Source organism: Macaca nemestrina, chromosome X, assembly GCF_043159975.1.
Source record: "Macaca nemestrina isolate mMacNem1 chromosome X, mMacNem.hap1, whole genome shotgun sequence".
In the NCBI taxonomy this organism is placed as follows: Eukaryota; Metazoa; Chordata; class Mammalia; order Primates; family Cercopithecidae; genus Macaca; species Macaca nemestrina.
The window spans coordinates 68188935-68210580 of NC_092145.1; the positions used below are offsets into that span (position 1 = coordinate 68188935).

The 21646-nt window shown below is 35.1% G+C and overlaps 1 protein-coding gene across 7 annotated transcripts in view; it reads right to left on the reverse strand.

Moving 5' to 3' along the window:
* The window catches only part of LOC105488007 (dachshund family transcription factor 2), a 692336-nt gene that overhangs the window by 302826 nt on the left and 367864 nt on the right, over window positions 1-21646 (reverse strand). For all 7 annotated transcript variants that reach the window (XM_071088393.1, XM_071088394.1, XM_071088389.1 and 4 more), the window contains one exon: window positions 12732-12844. In XM_071088393.1, coding sequence (XP_070944494.1) covers window positions 12732-12844 — 113 coding nt within the window. The remainder of the gene's footprint in view (window positions 1-12731; window positions 12845-21646) is intronic.

The window sequence follows — 21646 nt, forward strand, 5'->3', positions numbered from 1 at the left end:
AATAACAAAATCATAAATAGTATGATTCTAACTTTTAGTTTGCAAATATTTGTTTTCTACAATAGACTGACCCTAAGCAAAACTGAGAAGTAGGAAGAATTTGTTTGGGTCACCTTTCCACTTTCTCTATGCTTCTCTCTCCTGCTCTTTTAGTTCCTCTTCACAACGTCAGGGTCCATGATGCTGTAAAGAGCCAAACCACTGATCATCCTCAAATAATATGCCTTTCACCCTGGTCCTCAGTTTCCATTACACCTAGGCTATAAACCTGTACTTATACAGAAATAGATACTAATTTATACGAAGTCATGATCAAACAAAGAATGACTTACTTTAATTCAAAAATCCACTTCTAGACAGGAGACAGTATGTTGGTGAAATGTTTGAATTCAGGTGGGATATATTGTTGAAAATACATTTCTAAGACTGGACGCAGTAAGTGTTGGCAATGATATGAACAACCATACATAGCTGATGGGAGTGCAAAATGACACGACTATGGAAAACAGTTTTAAAGTTTCCTATAAACATAGACAAACACTCACCATACAACCCAGCAATTCCATTTCTATTTTTAATCAAGGTAAATGAAAACATCTCCACACAAAATGTGTACATAAAGCCTTAAAGCAGTGTCATTCACAATAGCTAAAAACTGGGAAAAGAACTCCAGTGTCTGAAAGAGTGAAATGTATAAACAAATTATGTTATATTCATACCATGGAATACTTACTGCTAAGCAATAAAAATTAATGAAGTATTGACATACACAACAATTTGCACTCTCAATAAAATTATGCTAAGGGAAAGAAGTCAGACAAAAAATAGTGCATTCTCTACATAATCTCTTTATATAAAACGTTAGAAAATACAAACTAACACATATTGACAGAACACGGATCAGTGGTTACCTGGGAGGCAGACAGGGAAGAAGGGGTATAGTCATAGAAAAGTTGAGAAAATGAGTACGCTCACTATCTTGATTGTGGTGATGGTTTCATAGGTGAGCAACAGTCCAAAATTCTCAAATTGTACTTTCTATGTACAGTTTATTCCATGTCAATTATACCTCAATAAAACCTTTTTTAAAGAATGTAGTTGTTAACAAGGACCTTACTCAATCTCCTCAAATAACTACAGATAGGCAGACATCTATCAACTGATTATTAAGTTTTCACCTATTATTGGTGCTATATGAGAAAATCGCCCACCTTTCTTACTCTCAGTTCAATTTAATATTCATTGCTATCTACTATGACCCACTTCAGTTACTCTTTTCACAATTGTTTATGTAACTTCATATATCGTCAAATAAGGTTTAAGGAAGAAAGGGTCTTCTATATTATTAACAGTATAGTTCTTCTCTTTTTGTCCCTGGATTATGCAAGTAACATTACTGAGAAAGGAAACATCATTACTATTGAGAATTCAGAAAAAAAATAAAATAAAATTAAGTCAGAGTGTAACTGCCCCTTTTAATGTTGTAATTTAGTCTGGGAATTCGAATTTTCATTTCTACTAATCATGTAGAAAGCATGATTTACCAACTTAGTTTAATCTAACACAGTGCTTCGAAAAGGATTTTCACCTGACACTTTCAGGTATGTATCAAAATAGTTAAGTAATAGCCCTCTGGGAAAAACAAAAAAGGGTATTAATAACATTTTTAAGCTCTACGTTTGGGCATTGTCTACCTTGACTCAGGAATGTGTATGAATGTGTTACTAAAAATTACCATTTTGAGAGCTCTCGGAATTTTCCCTACATTGAACATAAACTGAAAATTAGTTCAAAACATGATGTAGAGTTTACACATTGCCAGAAAGGGAACAAATAAGTCACAGAAAACATTTTCACCACTACAATCACAGTACTCAATTCCTGTTCCCCAACCTTTGGTTGATTAAAATGGCAGAATAACTTCCTGTCTATCAATTTTTAAAAGGTGAGTTCTGGATGCCAAGGATACATTTTGTTACTCATTTTTGGTCACAATATGTAGGTGATAATTGTATATGCTAAATTTTATTACTCTTTAATTCTTCAATAGGAAATGATAGACATTGTATTTTGCTCTGCAGGATCCCTTGGACGATTGATAAAATGTATTTTGCTTAAGAAGGATACAAAATATTTTTTGATAAACTACATGTTTTAGTGTAATGGGTTATTTTAGTACAGCCATCCACTCCATCCAATAAAATAAAGAAATAACAAGGCAGCTTATCATTTGTCAGGCATATTATACAATGGAAAGCTTTATTGTGCTATGTAAATGTTCTCTTTCTGCCCTGGAAAACAAAAGCTCGCCAGAATAAAGAGCAGACACTGAAAGAGTAACATAAGTAGTAGGTGAAAAGTTGTGTATTTTATTTCATGTAATTTGTATATTACGGGGAAAATGTGGTTGAAGGATGGGCCCTAGAGATGGAAATGTCTTTTTATAATCCAATAGACTTGGCTTGTGACTATGTAATTTTTGTAAGAGATCTCTCATTTGGGGATGGTTTGAGGATGGACCAGATGGAAAGCAGGGCACTGTGGGATAGATCATTTATCACAATGACAGTGTGTAGGCATCAGTGATCCTCTCAACACAGGGGGAAGCTAAAACTGCAAATGTGGAGCAGCATTACTGCCAGAGTAGTGGAGTTTGGCAACACTTGCATTTCTCATTAACTTAATCATATTAATTCATTAGCCATATATATCAAAGGAATTCACTCTGGAATTGTCACAAGGAACAATTTATAACTGTTACCTTTCTCTACACAAAAAGTAGGTTGCAGTCATTCAGAAGATTTTACAAACTTCTTAGAAGGAAAAATTATAGCCACAATAAATAATAACAATAATCATCAACTGTTTTTATACTAGCTGTCCCACACATAAACTACTACAAGGAGCAAAAAAGAAAATTAAAGTGTTTGATTTTATTGAAGTTATATGATCAACAACAGATAAATAGATGGATTATTCCAAAGATTTCCTGTTTCTGAAACACCAAACATCTGATCTCTTTCATTTAACTTAAGCAGTTCCAATATGAGCCTGAAGATTCATAACCTCAATTTTTAATATACAGGGTGTTTTTGTTTGTTTTTGTCAGAGATAGTTCAGTGTATTTGGGAAAGTATGGTGCTTATGAAAAATAAAAATCTGGCCTTATAAATTCTGGCTTAAATCTTTATTGTCTCTGAGATTTAGGGTAAGTCACTGAGCTTCTTAAAAACTCATTTTCTTCATTTGTTAATCAGAAACACTAAAAATGCTAACCTCACCAGATTGCTGAGAGGATCAAATGAGAAACAATTGAAAATAGTTATTTATAACATAGAGCTACATGCGTATACATATACACACATTAAAGATGTGAGGATGTTTTGTAAAGCACTATATAGACTATTATCACATGCCGTCATCGTCATTACCATCATCATCACCATCACCATCACCAACATCCTATAGGTTGGCTTAAATTTCTCCCCTCCACCTACAGAAATAAGCAATGGCTTCTGTCTTATGAGCCAGCCATGCAGGACAAATATTATTGGCAGAAGCCTAAAAAATTGAAGAGAGACATTTTTAAGTTAAAATAAATATACTACATATAGAATAAAGAGCACTGACAGACATATTAAAACAAAAATTTGTGTTTGGGAAACTCAGATTCAGCTAATATAATAAATGTAGCTCTAATTATTAAGCTGATATATTTAAGCTTTTTCTTTAGTAGAGAATCTGCATATGCATGTTAGTCTAAACTCTACATTAGAAATATTAGTAATTCAAATTCTGGCTCCTATTACACCAATGGTTCTTTGTGAGCACACAATAAATAAAGAAAACACAATGACATAAAAAGCACCATATACTATTTATACGATATGAAGCATACTTTACAACATTGCTCTTAAAAAACCCAAAGGTAGTCTTAGGAAAAGACATGTTTTTAGACACTGTAAAATAGCTTCACTGCTTTCACTCCTCTCGTCCGAGGAGCAATCCTGACTCCAACTCCACCCCTTGTCAGCAGGAAGTAGTTACAGCAGTCATCAGCTTTTTCCCATCTCCTTAGTTCACAACTCAGGATAGAGGTGTGCGGAAACTGAAAGAGGGGGATTGAAAGTGCCTTTGCAAAATTATGATAGTAAAAGAAATCTGACGTAGTTGACTCCATCTTGCTCCTAATCTCCAAGCTGTCCTTGGTCATTCCTGGGCATAGGCCAAGCTAAATTTTGGAGAAATTTAGTTTAAAATTTAACTTTGAAGCCAGAATGATAATAGTCCCTCCCTCAAACTAGTCCACTCCCTGTTCTGGGGATAAAACCGCCTTGGTAAAACTAATGTAAAGCAACAAGATTGGGATTATGGGAGGGTCCTGAGTTCCTGTATTTTAATACAGGTGTAGTTATTCTAACCCAATACTGCTCGGGAGACATGTGGCCTGAAGTCTTAAGATTTGGGACTTCCTTAATTGCTCCTGTAGATAACATCACTATAGTAGAATCTAAGGTTGGTTTTTGGAGATGTTTTTCAGCCTGACTCCACCCAGATTCATGACTTGGGATTCAACTTGTCCTGCAATTCCATCCAGAGACAGGATCAGCACATGAAAACTGTTTTCCATGCCCCTATAATTTCATTCCTTAACCCATCAGCAGCACGCATTTTTTAGTCCCCTGCCCACCGAATTGTCCAAAAAAAACCCTGATCTACAAGTCTTTAGAGACTGATTTGAGTAATAACTTCATTTCCTATGTGGTTGTCTTTATGCCAATTAAACTATTTTTTACTGCAAAAAAGGAAAAAAAGTATTTGATTTAAGGAAACTATCAAAAAGATTAGTTTGTTTTCTAGAATGAGGGCTTGATCTTTTTTTTTTTTTTTTTTTAAACTGGGAATGTCCTAGGACATCTCTTCATGACCACTTCTTAGCATCCAATCTAAGTGAGTGCAAATTTGAAATGCATCATGAAAAGAGAGGGATACTGATACCAACGATGTAATGAAGCTAATTGGCCTTATACTATGAGATTGAATTCACACTGTCAACACTAGATGTAATTCTACTTTTGGTTTTGCTAATCCTGAGTTGAGTTTTGTAGGTACTATTGCTGAATTGAATCTTCATGGGCTCAGTGACCCAAAGATGTGAATGGCATCCGACATTCTTAAACAAAAAAATTTGCCATGATATAGCTAGAGTAAACAAACCAATTTAAGAATCTTTTAAGGAATGAACACTACAGAATTTTCGTCTGAAGCGCTTTATTACTTCCTTGTAAGCTGTCAGTTTAAATCTCTCTCAGGCCAAATTTCACATCTGTCTATTAGAAATGCTTCATAAGCTGAGGAAAGGGAAGCCATCATCTTTTGGGAAATTCAAAGGCACAAACAACAAATCCATCCCGTCAGTGTGATCTGGAGATATTAGCACTTCTGCAGAGATACAGAGAAGGATGTATATAATATTCCCTCTTCTTTTCTCCCTGTGTATCCCTAAATCTTTTACAGAAAATACTAGAAAATGGGATACTTATATAAAAATGAGTTATCAGAGAATCAAGCTATTGATTATATGATGGAAACAGAGACAGAAATATATAAGATGAAAATATCAGTAGTTCAAATATATAAAGGCAACAAGCAGTCTAACTTCATTATTTTGGGACAGCTAGGGAAAGGTTAGGTGGAATTTGGGAAAACTCTAACTCACAAAATAAATTTTATTTTAGTGTTATAAAGTATTCTTATATTGTTTGGTGCAGAGCAGATGTTCAATAAATAAATGTTAAATGAAAGAATGAATGCATATATAGCTCTAAAGCTATTTCAATAGTATATGTGTCTATAGTTACATAGATATAATATCTAAATGAATATCTGACAATACTATCAAGAATAGATCCTAAGGGACTTACCTTAGTGAATAAAGATGAATTAGTATTAATTAGTATGTTGACTACTTCTATAACAGATCTTACAAAAGTGATCTCAGGCACCTAAATAACCCCAAAATATTTTAACAACCCTACATTTGTGCACATATTCACATACACACACACTTATTGTTAATACATTTAATTTGCTAAATAAGATATTCTTACTAATACCAGAGACTTTGGCATATACACTGTCTGAACGCTCACAAATTCTGAACTAGTAGAGTTTAAATAAATTGGGTTTCCTTATGTAGGAAAAATATCACCAAGAGTAAAATAAGTGTCTTTTAAAATAAAACAAAAATACAAATTACAGAAGAAAATAAAATCAGATAAAAATAGAAGACTTTATCTTTATAGTATGCAAATAAAGCAATATGCCACACCTAACATTATACTGCATCCTGGATGATTTACATGTCAAGTTATATAAATTAAAGGACTATTCTGCAATAAATCTAAGAATGATGCCTGAACCTTTTCTAACCCTTTTCACTGGCATTTTTTGCATGCAACTGCTGAGGAAAAAACACAAACAATTTAACTTTTCCTCCACACATTTGAATGCAGGTGAATAAGATATTGTTGGGCATATAAAATAAATTCATGTAAATTAAGGAAGGAATTTCTGTAAGCTTTGCAGATTCCTCCACCTTCCCTTGATTATTTTTAAACTGTCTGCATCTTTGACAAATGTGCTCATGCCTTTCCTCACTCAACGTTTTGTCTAGCTCTATAATCCCATTCTAGGCACAAGCAAAGGACTAAAATTGAGTTTTGTCTCAATGGCTCACTTGATGGTAAAGCCAAGTCACAGGAAGTAAAACAAAGCTTGAACCCAAGGAGTATGACAGTATGAGTAACTTGAAAAACATATTTCAGAATGTCATCCATGGAGACTTCCCCAAACCTGCTAGAGAGGTCAACAGTCAAATTCAGGAAATACAGAGAACTGCTACAAGATTCTACACAAGATCATCCCCAGGACACATAATCATCAGATTTTCCAAGGTCAAAATGAAAGTAAGAATGGTAAAGGTAGTTAGACAAAAAGGGAAGGTCATCTACAAAAGTAACCTTATCAGGCTAACAGCGGACCTCTTAGCTGAAACCCTATAAGCCAGAAGAAATTGGGAGCCTATATTCAACATTCTTAAAGAAAAAAATCTTCAGTGAAGAATTTTATATCAGCCAAACATAGCTTCCTAAGTGAAGGAGAAATAAGATCCTTTTCAGATTAGCAAATGTTGAATGAATTCCTTACCACCAGACCTGTCTTACAAAAGATCTTGAAAGGTGCACTAAACAAAGAGAGGGAAGACTGCTGCCAGCTAATATAATACTTAAACACATATATATAATATAATACTTAAATATATATATAATATATAATATTATATATATAAATACATATAATATATAATATAATACTTAAACAGCTAATATATACTTAAACACACAGACCAGTGTCACTGCTAAAGCAACCACACAAACAAGCCAACATAATAGCAAGCTAATAGCACAATGACAGGATAAAATCCACACATATCAATACTAACCTTGAATGTAAATGGGCTAAATGCCCCACTTAAAAGGCACATAGTGGCAAGATGGATAAAAAGGCAAGACCTAAAGGCATACGGTCTTCAAGAGACCCATCTCACAACTAATGACACTCATAGGCGCAAAAATAAAGGGATGGAGAAAAGTCTACCAAGCAAATGGAAAAGAGAAAAAAAGCAGGAGTTGCAACCCTAATTTCAGGAAAAAAACAGATTTCCAACCAATTAAATATTTTTAAGAAGGGGCATTACATAGTGGTAAAGTGTTCAATTCAACAAGAAGACCTGGCTATCCTAAATATATATGCATTCAACCCAGAAGCACCCAGATTCATAAAGCAAGTTCTTGGTGACCTACAAAGAGACATAGACTCCCACATACTAATAGTGAGAGACTTCAACCCTCCAATGAAAGTAATAGGCAAATCATTGAGGTGGAAAATGAACAAATATATTCAAGACCTTAATTCAACATTGGACCAACTGTGTCTGATAGAACTTTACATAACTCTCCACCCAAAAAACAAAAGAATGTACATTTTTCTCACTACCACATGGCACATACTTTAAAATCAACCACATAATTGGACATAAAACAATCCTCACCAAATTTTTAAAGAAACAAAATCATACAAAACACACTCTTGGACCACAGCACAATAAAAACAGAAGTGAAGACTATGAAAATGGTTCAAAATCATACAATTACATGGGAATTAATCAACATGCACCTGAATGACTTTTGGGTAAATAATGAAATTAAGGCAGAAATCAAAAAGTGCTTTGAAAATAGTGAGAACAAAGACTCAACATACCAAAATCTCTGGGACAAAGCTAAGGCAGTATTAAGAGGAAAATTCATACCATTAAATGTAAACATAAAAATCTTAGAAAGATCTCAAATTAACGACCTAACTTCACAACCGATATAATTAGAGAAGCAGGAACAAATCAAGCCCAAGGCTAGCAGAAGAGAGGAAATAACAAAAATCAGAGCTGAACTCAAGGTAATTGAGAAACAACAACAACAACAGCAGCAGCAACAAAATTCAAAAGATAAACAAATCCAGGAGGTTTTTTTGGAAAAAATTAATAAAATATATAGGCCACTAGCTAGACTAATAAGGAAAAAACAGAGAAGATCCAAATAAACACAATTAGAGATGATGAAGGGAATGTTATTACGGACACCATAGAAATCCAAACAACCATCAGAAACTACTATGAACACTTCTACACACAAAATTTAAAAACCTACAAGAGATGGATAAATTCCTGGATATACACACCCTACAAAGACTGAGCCAGGAAGAAAATGACTCTCTGAACAGACCAATAACACACTCCAAAATTGAATCCATAATAAATAGCCTCCCAACTAAAACAAACCTGAGACCTGTTGGATTCATAGCTAAATTTTACCACATGTATAAAGAAGAAATGGTATTATTCCTACTGAAGCTATTCCAAAAAATTAAAGAGGAGGGACTCCTCCCTAACTCATTCTGTGAGGCCATGATCACTTTGATACTAAAGCCTGGAAGAGTCACAACAAAAAAGAAAACTTCAGGCCAATACCCTTCATGAACATTGATGAAAAAATCCGGAACAAAACACTTGCAAGTTGAATTCAGAAGCACATCAAAAAGATGAACTACCAAGATTAAGTAGGCTTCACCCTTGGGATGTGAGGTTGGTTCAACATATTCAAATCAACAGATGTGATTAATCACATAAATAGAACTAAAGACAGCAAAAGAAAACTATCAACAGAGTGAACAGACAACCTACACAATGGAAAAAAAAAATTGCAAACTATGCACCTGACAAAGGTCTAGTATCCAGCATCTATAAGAAACTTGAACAAATTTACCAGAGAAAAACAAACAACCCCATTAAAAAGTGGGTAAAGTGCCAAGCACGGTGGCTCACAACCGTAATCCCAGCATTTCGGGAGGCTGAGGCGGGCAGATTACGAGGTCAGGAGATTGAGACAATCTTGGCTAACACACTGAAACCCTGTCTACACTAAAAATACAAAAAATTAGCTAGGCATGGTGGCAGGCGCTTGTAGTACCAGCTACTCAGGAGGCTGAGGCAGGTGAATGGCGTGAGCCCAGGAGGTGGAGGTTGCGGTGAGCCGAGATTGCACCACTGCACTCCAGCCTGGGCAACAGAGCAAGACTCCATCTTAAAAAAAAAAAAAAAAGGCAAAGCACATGAGCAGACACTTTACAAAAGGAGACATACATGCAGCCAACAAGCATATGAAGAAAAGCTAAATATCACTGATCATTACATTTTGTGGTATCATTAGATTTTGTGATCATTTGATTTGTGGTAAATCAAAACCACAATGAAATACCATCTCTCACCAATCAGAATGGCTATTACTGAAAAGTCAAAAAACATGCTGATGAATTTGCAGAGAAAAGGGAACACTTATACATTGTTGGTGGGAGTGTAAATTAGTTCAACCATTGTCAAAAGCAGTATGGCAATTCCCCAAAGAGTTAAAAGCAGAACTACCACCCAGCAATTCTATCACTGGGTATATATACCCTGAGGAAAACATATCCTTATATGATAAACATGCACGTGAATGCTCATTTCAGCACTATTCACAATAGCAAAGACACAGAATCAACCTAAATGCCCATCAACAACAGATTGAAAAAAGAAAATGTGGTATATATACACCTTGGAATACTATGCAGCCATAAAAATGAGATCATGTCTTTTGTAGGAACATGGATGGAGCTGAAGACTATTATCCTTAGCAAACTAATACAGGAATAGAAAACCAAATACCACATGTTCTCACTTATAAGTGGGAGCTAAATGATAAGAATTTATGAACACAAAGAAAGGAACAACAGATTCTGGGGTCTACTTGAGAAAGGGCAGGAGGAGGGAGAGGAGCAGAAAACATTACTATTGGGTAATGAGCTTAATACCTGGGTGATGAAACAACATGTACAAGCAAAAATAAATTAATTAAACTAAATAAAATTTAAAAACAGAAACTCAGTTCTGCCACTCACTTGCTTTGTGACCTTAAGCAAATAATTTAAACTCACTGAGCCATAGATTGTTTACTTTAAAAATGAAGTCATTGTCCATAAGGCTACTATGAAGATTACATGAAGTGTATATAAAACACTTGGCACCCATGGCTAGTACATAAAAAGAACTTAACATATTATTAGAGCTTTTCCTCAACAAATACCCTACTAATGTTTACTCAAAATGATTTAGCTTCAAGGCAATTTTAAAATCCTTTTCTTCTTTCATCTGTACATTCCCACAAAACCAGGACACAGATTTGATTATTTACATAGTACTCTTTCTAGGCTCTAGGAATGTATTTCAGGAGGCAAGAAATAGATGGTCATTCATTGAATACCAAGATATATTTCAGATGCTGTTATCCCTTCTATCTTCATTTATATGCACAGGGCTACTCTCTTATATCAGAATTTGTTTATAAATATTTAAAGTAGAAAATTCATTATCTTCCCCCTCAAAGCCCGAGTGTCTTCCTAAGTTCTCGATCTGAGTTAATTATACCATCATCCAGCCTGTCATCCAAGCTAGACACGAATCATCCTAGACCACCACCTTAGCCTCTACATTTAATCAACTATCAAGTGTGATTAACTCTAATTACTGAAGCACTCAGAACCTTTTCTCCATTCTATTGAATTTGCCTTCAAGCCCTCAGTATTTCTCCTTTGAACAGTAGCAACTGATATTCCTTCATTTCATTACCTTCACTGCTATCTACCCTCCAGGCAACTGTTTTCAGATCATTTACTCAGTTCCTTAGCAAGGGCTCCTTTTACCTATAGAAGTTTCTTTAAGAATAAAATAAAACAAAATCATATGTGAAGGAGAACATATAAAATTCTAACTGAGGTAGAATTGTGGAGCATGGAAGTACTTCCTGACTTCTATGTCAGCCAGTAAGGAAAGTCCTGAAAGACACTCTGGAAACCACTGGTTTAAAGGGAAAAACTTAAATTGCTTAACATGGTAAATCAAAAACTGGTTTCACAAAGCTGGCCTTTCCCTCCCTTTCTATTCCAACCACATCACCTATAAGCCTTCTACCTTAAAGCTCTGCTCCAGTCTCTTCAACTTAACTACTACTCCCCATAACACGCTAGGCTTTTTCTCATCCATCTGTACTTTTCTATCTGCTTGGAATATTCTTCCACTGATTCTCCATCCATCCAATGCTCAGTCTACAAAATACAGCTCCAATGTTTCCATCTTATTGAGTATTACCCAACTTGCCAAATTGATTTAACTGCTTCCACTTATGCGATATTATAGAACCTTGTATGTGCTTGTATTTTGGCCTCTATCACACTTTAATGCAATTATTAATTTACATTCCTTTCTCCCCAAATCTAGTGTGGCAAGGACCACTACTCATATATTTTTACAATGCCTAGAAATGAGTACCCAGAACACAACAGACGCTTTATAAATGTTCATATCTTTGTATATAAAGATATCATTGTTATTAAATTCATTTTCTATGTTGTAATAGCTTTCATGATTTTTAAAGATTCAATTATAGAAATGTTAAGCTTATTTTTAAATGTTTTTGTGTACTCTTATGTACTTTTTTAGAGACTCAACAAAGTTCAATGCTAATTTATGACATTGGAATTTTACCAGTTTTTCACAGTGTTCAATGAAAGACACTAAGACATCGTTCAGGACAATGGCCATCTGCACCTTCTTCTCTAATCATAAGGCTCCTATACCAAGGATGCATTTTAGGTCTACTTTTTAACCTAGAGTAATAACTTGGACAACATGCATGGATGCCCAGAACCCCTGGAAACTAAAAGAATATTACTGAGACCTAAGTATGCAGGAGTGCTGCCCCCTATGGGAGGTTTCAAGATGATGCTGTTTTGGCCAGTGCCTCTATTCCTGTCCCTAGCACAGAAACATATACACACATACAAACAATAAGGCCTTGAAAGGGATTTTCTGCAAGGATATGACAATTTTTAAAATCACATCCATTTGATTTGTCGCTCAAGTAACAAAACTTGTTTTCATGAACACTTTAAAAATTCAATAATGTAACCTCTAATAGAGCTTCAAAAGCTCTGAAGGACAAGGCAGTTAGATCAATATTGGTTTATTTCAAATGCTGGGCAGTACGAAGAGACATGGCTGATCATCAGATGGATTTTATTACCTGTCGGAGTGATAAGTCCTGGCGATAAGAGGCCTGGGACTGCATGGGGTAGAAGGCGGGCATTTTCCTGCAACACTCCCAAAGAACGCTTAGGGGGCCTGCCAGGTCTTGAACTGTTGAAAAACAGACAAATATAGATAAGGTTAAAAAATGTACTCTTTTTGAGAATACCATCACTTGCAGCATTTACCTTTTAAATCTTGTTTAATTGCCAAAAGTGATAGAATTTTACATTAAAGACTATTTTCGTGGATTACTAAGAGACCTATTCTTTACTTTCCACTAAATTCCCCACTATTGTTATGGCAAACATCAGTGCCATAAGGCATCAATTTTAGTTTAGATTCCATTTACAGGCCAGCACTTTGCAACACAGCTTACCTGTTGTGTGAGAAACCCTGAGTTACCCCTGCTTTTAAAGCTACACTTGATCTGAAGTATTAATAAATGCTTCTCAGATCTGAGATAGTGACTCACAGAATTAAGATTACATAGAATGTGAAGTGATTAAGTCTCTGCCCAGCATGCCAGAGGTGAATGGTAAAGAGCTGAGAGATGTAGAATAAAAGCTGATGTTTATTAGCATTTCCACAGCTGCTGGGAGCCCATGAGGAAAAAAGGGTTACCACCCTCAGTAGGTTTTGTTTTCCTATGTAGTTTTTAAACCAAGCTGTATAACAAGCAGTTCTCTCTCTCTTGGAGTGGCTACACTAACAAAACCTGCCACCTTTGCAATCTAGGCTGTCTTTTCTCTTGGATTGATTGGTGTTTTTAACTAATGAGTTGATGATAAACTTATAACATTAACCTAACCCATTGCATTTGTACATTCTTCACCCATGAACAGTTCAGAAACTGTAATTGCAAATGCTAATTCATAACATAATGAAATAAACAGTCAGTATCTGTTGCCTCCATCTTGTACCGTAATAGAATTAGGGTACTGAAAATATCATTTTAAAGCTGTCACTACATGAAGAGACTTGTAAGTCATAGAACATTAGGATCAAGTTATTCTCGAGTCACCCAATATATTTCAAATATTACTTTCTAATGTTGCCTAAGATATTGCTGTTGCCTTTTAGTAGAAATGCAGTTTACAAAGCTGAATGATACGAGTTTTGACAAAATACTACAAAATACTATATTAAATAACTTCAGCAGCAAAAGTGTATGAGGTCCAGATAGAGAACATACCCCAAAATGACTTTTGGTTTACAAAGAAATTTAAGTTAAACCTCACTCTATCAACTTTGCAATAGCAAAATGCTCCATCAATGTAAGACAAACTCTGCTTTTAAATGAAAAACAACTTCTAGCAACCTTACACGGAGGTATCATTACCCAGTTCATTTTTCATACACTGTGCTAGTGTTATTTTCTTCCATTGTACATCAATATTATATATCAATCTAGCACAAAAGATTCTGTTTTTCTCATTTAATGTTTCAATTTTATAAATGGACTCTCCTCTGCTTCTTTCTACTTGATTCTGGGCCATAATTTATTTTCTTTAATTCAGTTTTTTAACGTGTTTGCCTTTGCCCTATTTTATGGCTTTCTGACTCTTTTAAGGAATGCTGAAAGCAGAAATATCCTATGTATTTCAAATGTCCTAAAGGATCCCAATATCACTGAAAAATGTTCATCGGAGTATATCCAAGCATCAGAGAAAGGCACATTATGTTATTGAATAAACTTCATCAAATTTATACTTTCTAAGTACTTTTTTGTTTCCTTCTATTTGTCAGAACTCAAGCCTACTAACTTTATTTAAACACACCTGATTATTCTTTGTATTTTTCCGCTGTAAACATCTCAGTGCTATCTCATTCTCATGAACAGTTTCAGACAGGCTGCCTCCAGAACTAAGCAGCCTGATGCTCCCTCTACTTCCACGTCATGAGTCATATGACTGCCAGCAGTTAACAGCACACTTTGAAAGCCGTAAGGTTTAACTAGTTCTGTTCCAAATTTCCGGGTCAGTTCTCTCTATCTGAAGCAACTCTTTTCCAATAATCTGACCCAGGCTTGGGAAGCATTAGAGGCCTCTTAGTCTAGTAGTTCTACCTTAAATGTGAAGATTTGAAAAACAAATGGTTTCACAGTTTATTTCACAAATGGCTTGGTACTATCTATTCCGTATGTTATAAACTCCAGGAGGACCATATTCTCCATCCTAACTTTTATCTCAGTTCATAATTTTATGCTGTTGGTCTGATTAATTGTGAGTCTCCCCAACTAGAATCTAAGCTCCATTAAGACAGCATACATGTCTGATTTTGTTTGTTACTGTATCCTGAACAATTCTCATGGTTTCTAGTAGAAAGTAAGGTCCAGCAAAAAGTTAATTAAATCAATTAATTAACATACATAGGAAACAATCTTTCACTGTTTGTACAGTTTCCAAATATTCCTTCAATTACTCTGGTCTCTTTGACCACAAGAACAGAGTGCCAATTTCATTTATTCATAATATAATTTTTTTTAAATATTGAGCTTCACAATAACTATAGCAGCTTCAAAACATGATCACTTCAAATCTGTGTACAACGGTAAAGAAGGCTATGGATAGATCCCATTGTCTTATTCACTTAGAAGCCCTACAAGCTTCAAGATCTTCTTAAGGAATAAAGGCCCCTGCAGTCACACATATGCAGTAACGATATCACTTATTCAGTCGTCTACTAAACAAACATGCGCTAGGTACCTATTAAGCGTGTGTGTGGTATAATGCTAGGTATCAGTGACACAGAGGGTAAAATGTAACCTCAACGAGGGCAAAGATTTTGGTTTTATTTTTTTCATTGATATATTGTGAGAACCTAGAACAGGTTTTGCCTTTCAGGAGCTTGTGATCTAGTTATAGAGATGTGTGTTTGCCCTGTTATTTAAAATTTCTGATTGACCCTTTAGTGAGTATGGTTGTGAGATACCTGCTTCCAAAGTTGTTTACATTTATCAGTCATCAAATATCACATTCAGATTTCTTTATTTTTATTTTTGGAACAAAGACTTGGGCTCAGAGAGTAAATTAATTGGAATGAAGTTTGTGAAAGTGCTTTATAGTCAATATACCTACATACAAATATAAGATAGCTTTATTCTGATTATTACACCTACTGATTCTCCATAGTAAGACATTCCTAGACATTCTTGCATTTCATTTTAAAGAACACGAGCCTGACAACATGATGAAAGATTGTGGAGGACTCTGTAAAAAGTTGGGAAGGATCTTTCTTGATATATGATATTGCCATACTTCTTATCTTTAAGAGCTGTATTAGCATCAGGCAGATATTCACAAATTAATCAAGGCAAATAAACATGTGGTGGTTTAACTAGGTAACTGTTATTTGGATGACAATTTAATCAGCATAGGTTGAAAGGTCCATCATTTTAGCATCCTGCTTCTACTAAAATGTTGATTGCATTACTGATCTTAGTAATGTTTTATTTTACAGGGCACGAATAACCATGTAATTACTCTTTAATTGAATGATAATTGTTTCTTGGCAATTATTTGTTTTCAGTTTAATTACAAGATTATTTGAAGTCTGTAAAATAAAACAGGCCTTTTTACAAAGTTCCCATCCAAAGGGCTCTGCCAATATATCACTCATGTGCACTGTAAAGGAAAGTTGTTATGGTACAAGGCAAACAACCCCATAAAATAGTCAAACTTATTAAATAGCTCAGCTAAAACTTGGAGAGATTCAACTTTATAGAATTCACATTCAGTGTAATATTTATAGGTTATTTAAAGGGACATTACACCAAATAATCATAATTTCTCTGGGCCCAGGTCATCCTTTAACATAATTTATCTTCAAATGATTTCCCCTTCATTTTGTAAACTTCTTTAGAAGAAATGAAATACTCACCCAGATTCCTGAGATTGAAGAATAAACCAAATTAAAATATATATTAACAGTACTTCATATTTCTGCAGTTGAAGTGGATTACCATCAGAGAATTACCTTGAAGTTTACAAATTTGTAAAATTGGCAATTCCCTAAGAGAGAATTTCAGCAGGTCTTCTAGTGTCAATAAGATACGATACATTCTGTGATATATCTATTCCAAGTTGAGCAATAGACAAAGTAGCTCATACATCGTTCATTAAGATTATTCAATTTGACTGTTGAATTTATTTTTATTTCATGTCATCAGCTATTTGTGAATCAAGGAGTAAGCAACTGAGTAAGATGAGTGATTTTTGTTGTTCCAAAGAAAAAATCCAGTTAATTAATTAATGATATCATAAGCCTTAAAGATATTTAATATAAATCATATGAGCAGTCCTTGATTTAATAAGGAATCACAGGTTATGTCATCCCTTCAATGAAAGCTTGTCTTCCTGCTTCTTAAAGAAACATTTATAACATCCCAGGACAGTCTGTGAAAATTGCTGAGAATATAGTGGTAGTTAAGGGTGGTATTAGCAGCACCTTGTAAAAACCACTGCAATTGAATTCCTGAAGTGAAAGCCATTACCAATGACCTGGGATTTACTTTTCAGAGTTATCACTGATATTTAAAATCCCTTGAGATGGTCCCTGAATGTGTCACTGTTTAGTGTACATTAGAAGCCAGAAAACCAAAAATGACATTAGCTTTGAAGGTGTTGTTTACCTGACGATGAGAGTGCTGCTCTGAGTTTCGATGTGCATGTTATATTAAATAAGAATCTCTTTATTTTGCCAGAACAGTAAGACTTCCAATTGCTGTGTGGATTAATAATAATCTCTTAGGTCTGACATTTATTACAACATTTCAAGGATGCCAGTGGTAGCTAAACTCTACCTGACCTTCCAGTGTTTATGAAGAGAAACAAACTCTGACCTCACAGCAACCTGAATCTATCTTTTCTGTGCTGGCAAACAGATCACTTGCCTAACTATTGCACTGGATTGAATTTCCAACTAGATCAAAGGCAGCAGCAACCAATTCAGCAACCAGGAAGAAGTCATCCATGCAAAATGGGCAATTAACATTAATCATATATTAAATTGTTCAAGCTGATAACTGGAACCTGATCACTATGGTAACTCTCATAAAATGGTGCTTATGTTAAACTGGGCATCAATCAGCTCTTGGTTCATGGGAACTTAAAGTATGGCTCATCATGTCTTTAGGCGTGATCAATACAAAGAATTTAAAAAAACACCAGAGGGAAGATCATTTAGATTCTATTAGCATTTTCTACCCTTTTCAGATCTTATACGCATATTCCAAACTTAAGCGTAGATATATTGAGCATCAACACCAGCATTTCATTAGTATCAGGCAAATTATGGAAATTAACATAAGATTGTTGAGGGGAATGAAGGAAAACCTCCACTTGTCAATGGGTTATGCGTTAAAATGTTAAGGCTCATGTAGAATGACCCATGTTTATGTATTAATCTTATAATTATAATAAATTGAATTATTTATAGCTGTGTTTTAGAATGGTGATGCTTCTTTCTCTCACTAATACTGAATTTCTGTTTCTTTTCCTTCAAAAACAAAAGAAATCTGATGGCATATACAATTTATAGGTTGACTACACACTTGATAGGAAGTATAACTGTGAAGCTATTTTATACTTCATTTACTTGACTCTGTTCCCTATTTAAATGAAATGTGCTCTAAATCTGGTGTTAGCACCTTTACACAAGTTTACTTTTTGTCCTAAATTCACTGAATTCTGATAAAGACCTTCATATAATTAACAATGATTTTATAACATAAATGCTAGCGTATGACTTGAATTATTAGCAACCTTTTCTCTTTCTACTTGTGTAAGTACTGTTAACTTCAGTAGGATCAATGCACCTTAGTAAATCTTTTTTTTTTTTTTTTTTTTTTGAGACAGAGTCTCACTCTGTCACCCAGGCAGGAGTGCAGTGGTGCAATCTCAGCCCACTGCAACCTCTGCCTCCCTGGTTCAAGCGATTCTTGTGTCTCAGCCTCCCAAGTAACTGGGACTATAGGCGTGCCCCACCGCGCCTGACTAATTTTTTGTATTTTTAGTAGAGATGGAGTTTTGTCATGTTGGCCAGGCTGGTCTCAAACTCCTGGCCTCAAGTGATCTGCCTTCCCTGGCCTCCCAAAATGCTGGGATTATAGGCAAGAGTCACTTCGCCCAGCCGCACCTTAGTAAATCTTAGAGTGAATCAAATTAAATAAATATTTTCTATTCTATTGTGTATCATATCACTGTCAGACACAATATTTGTAAAACAAAGTTATTCTTGAGTTTACAAAGCATCACTGTGGAAAACTTCTGACTAATGGATAAGAAATTAACATTCACATTTGGACACATTCCACTGGCGCCTTACATTCTGCATATTCTTCCCTCAGATCCCACTTTCCAATCTTCTTCTGTTCTATCAGAAATATAGGAACGCTCTCAGTTGCCAAAACTATAAACTTCTCTCCTTGTCCTCTCCTTTCATTTAGAGTCTTCAGTATTTTTGTTCCGTTATAATATGTGTTGCAATATTTCACTTCTCTCCATTTTTTTTACTTCTGACACTCTCATTCAAGCCTTCATCCCAGGTTGCTTCACTGTGTTCCAATCCATTCTAAATAAACTGCAATGAATTTTGCTGAAATATCCCTTTCATTATGTCATATTTTGCTCCAGAACCTTCAATATTTCTGACTCGCATACAAAACAAAGTCAAAATGCTGTAGTCTGGTAACCTGCTCCAATATTTCTTTCTTGCCTTTTCTCCAATTACTACTTAAATGAGTCCGCCATTCCAGCTAAACTAGTGAATTTACTACATGCTAACCATAGTATTTGACCACAGAAGAAACATCTCAAGGTATTAGGTTTCCTGGGGCCATGTTTTGTTAAGCTCCACTGCCTTGGGAAGGCTTCTGTGTAATTTGCTGCCGCTGCTTTTTTTTTTTTTAAAGGTCACTGACTTTTCCTTTGTGTCATCAAATAGACTTTCTTTAATGGTTATTGCAAAGGACATGTTAATACCAGCAAGAAGGATACTATTGCAACTAGCCAAAATAATGTTTTCCATGCCCATAAATGAAGTCTCATCAGTAACCATCAGCCTGTAGACTGTAATATTGTCAGTCTATAATTCCATGATAACCTCAACAGTTAGCATTTCAAGTTTGAATGGCAATCAGAAAATGCAGCAGCATGGTGTTAATATTACAATTTAGTATATCTTAGGAACTTGAGCAGGGCCATCAGAAAGCTGATCACTATTAACCTGCCTGCATTAGTCTCTATGGATAGTGATATAGTCTGGAAGCACACATTCAATCAATAAACTCAGAAGCTAGTTTCATTGCTGACTTAAACTCCTTTTAAACTTTTGCTCTTCATGGATAAATATTAGCAACTAATCTTAAAATAAAAGTACCTTGAACAATCGTAGATATTCAAGGTAGTGCAGTGGAAAGCACTTAAAGTGAAATCTGAGTTCTAATCCCAGTTGCAGTAGGTAGAATTCCAAAATTGTCTCCATGACAAGATTTCCAGCCCTACTTAATAGAATTGTGACTATCATGAGCTATCATGCCCAAGATTACGTTACATTATACAGTAAAAGAAATTCTGCCAATGTGATTAAAATAATGAATCAGTTGACTCTGAGTTAATAAAAAATGAGATTATCCAGGTGAGCCAATCTAATCATGTGAGCCCTTTGAAAGTGGAGAGGAGAGCCAGGTCTGGTGGTTCATGCCTGTAATCCCAGCACTTTGGGAGGCTGAAGCAGGAGGATCACTTGAGGCCAGGAGTTTGAGACCAGCCTGCGCAACGTAGCAAGACAGCCATCTCTACAAAAAATTAAAACATTAGCTGAGCATCATGGCACACACCTGTAGTCCTTGCTACTCAGGAGACTGAGGCAGAAGGATCACTTAAGCCTAGGAGTTTGAGGTGGCAATGAGCTATGATCGTGCCACTGCACTCCAGCCTGGGTGAGAGAGCAAAATACTGTCTCAAAAATAATAAATAAATAAAGTGGAAAGAAAAACAAAGAACATACCACTACTGGTTTGAAGATGGAAGGGGCCACAACAAGGAATGCAAATGACTTCAGTAAGCCAAACGTAGCCCTGTACTGACAGCCAGTAAGGAAACAGCAATATAAGCCCTACAATCATAATGAATTAAATTCTGCCAAAAATTTCAATGAGCTTTTGAGCCAGTTATTGCCCCCAGAGCTTCCAATATGAGCCCAGCCTCACTACCACGTTGATTTCAGCCTTGTAAGACTCTAGAAGAAAACACAGTCAAGCCCATCCAGACTTCTAACATAAAGAACTGCAAGATAATAAATGGGTGCTATTTTCAGTTGCTGTCCATCACAATTGGTTGTATAGCAAGAGAAATCTAATATACTAGTTTTGCCATATTGAGCTGTGTGACCTCAGGCAAATCACATCACTACTATAGAAGTTTTTTTTTACCACATTAGGATTAGAGATGTAAACTTAATAATTATGAATTCGATCATTATTACCATGCTATAGTTCAGGTCAAATGCAGACGATTCATTAACTTCAAAAGATACTTCATAGTTTCACTTTCTATCTGTCTGTTTTAATTTCTATTTTAAGTTATATTAAGTTGCAGGATTGGTCCTACGGAAAATTGAAAAATAAATAAATAAAACACACAGTTTATGCATAATGCCATAGCATTTTCTCCAACTGATACATGTGTGTAATTAGTCAATATATCTGAATATCGGTTTCAAGGTTAAAAGGGCTAAACAACTTAAAAAGGAAGGGAATCCTGATGCATGCTACAAGATAGACGAAACTTTTGGACATCATGCTAAGTGAAATAGTGAAGTCACAACAACACAAATACCGTATGATTTCACTTACATGAAGTATCTAAAGTAGTCAAATTCATGGAAACAAAAAGTAAGAATGTAGTTGCC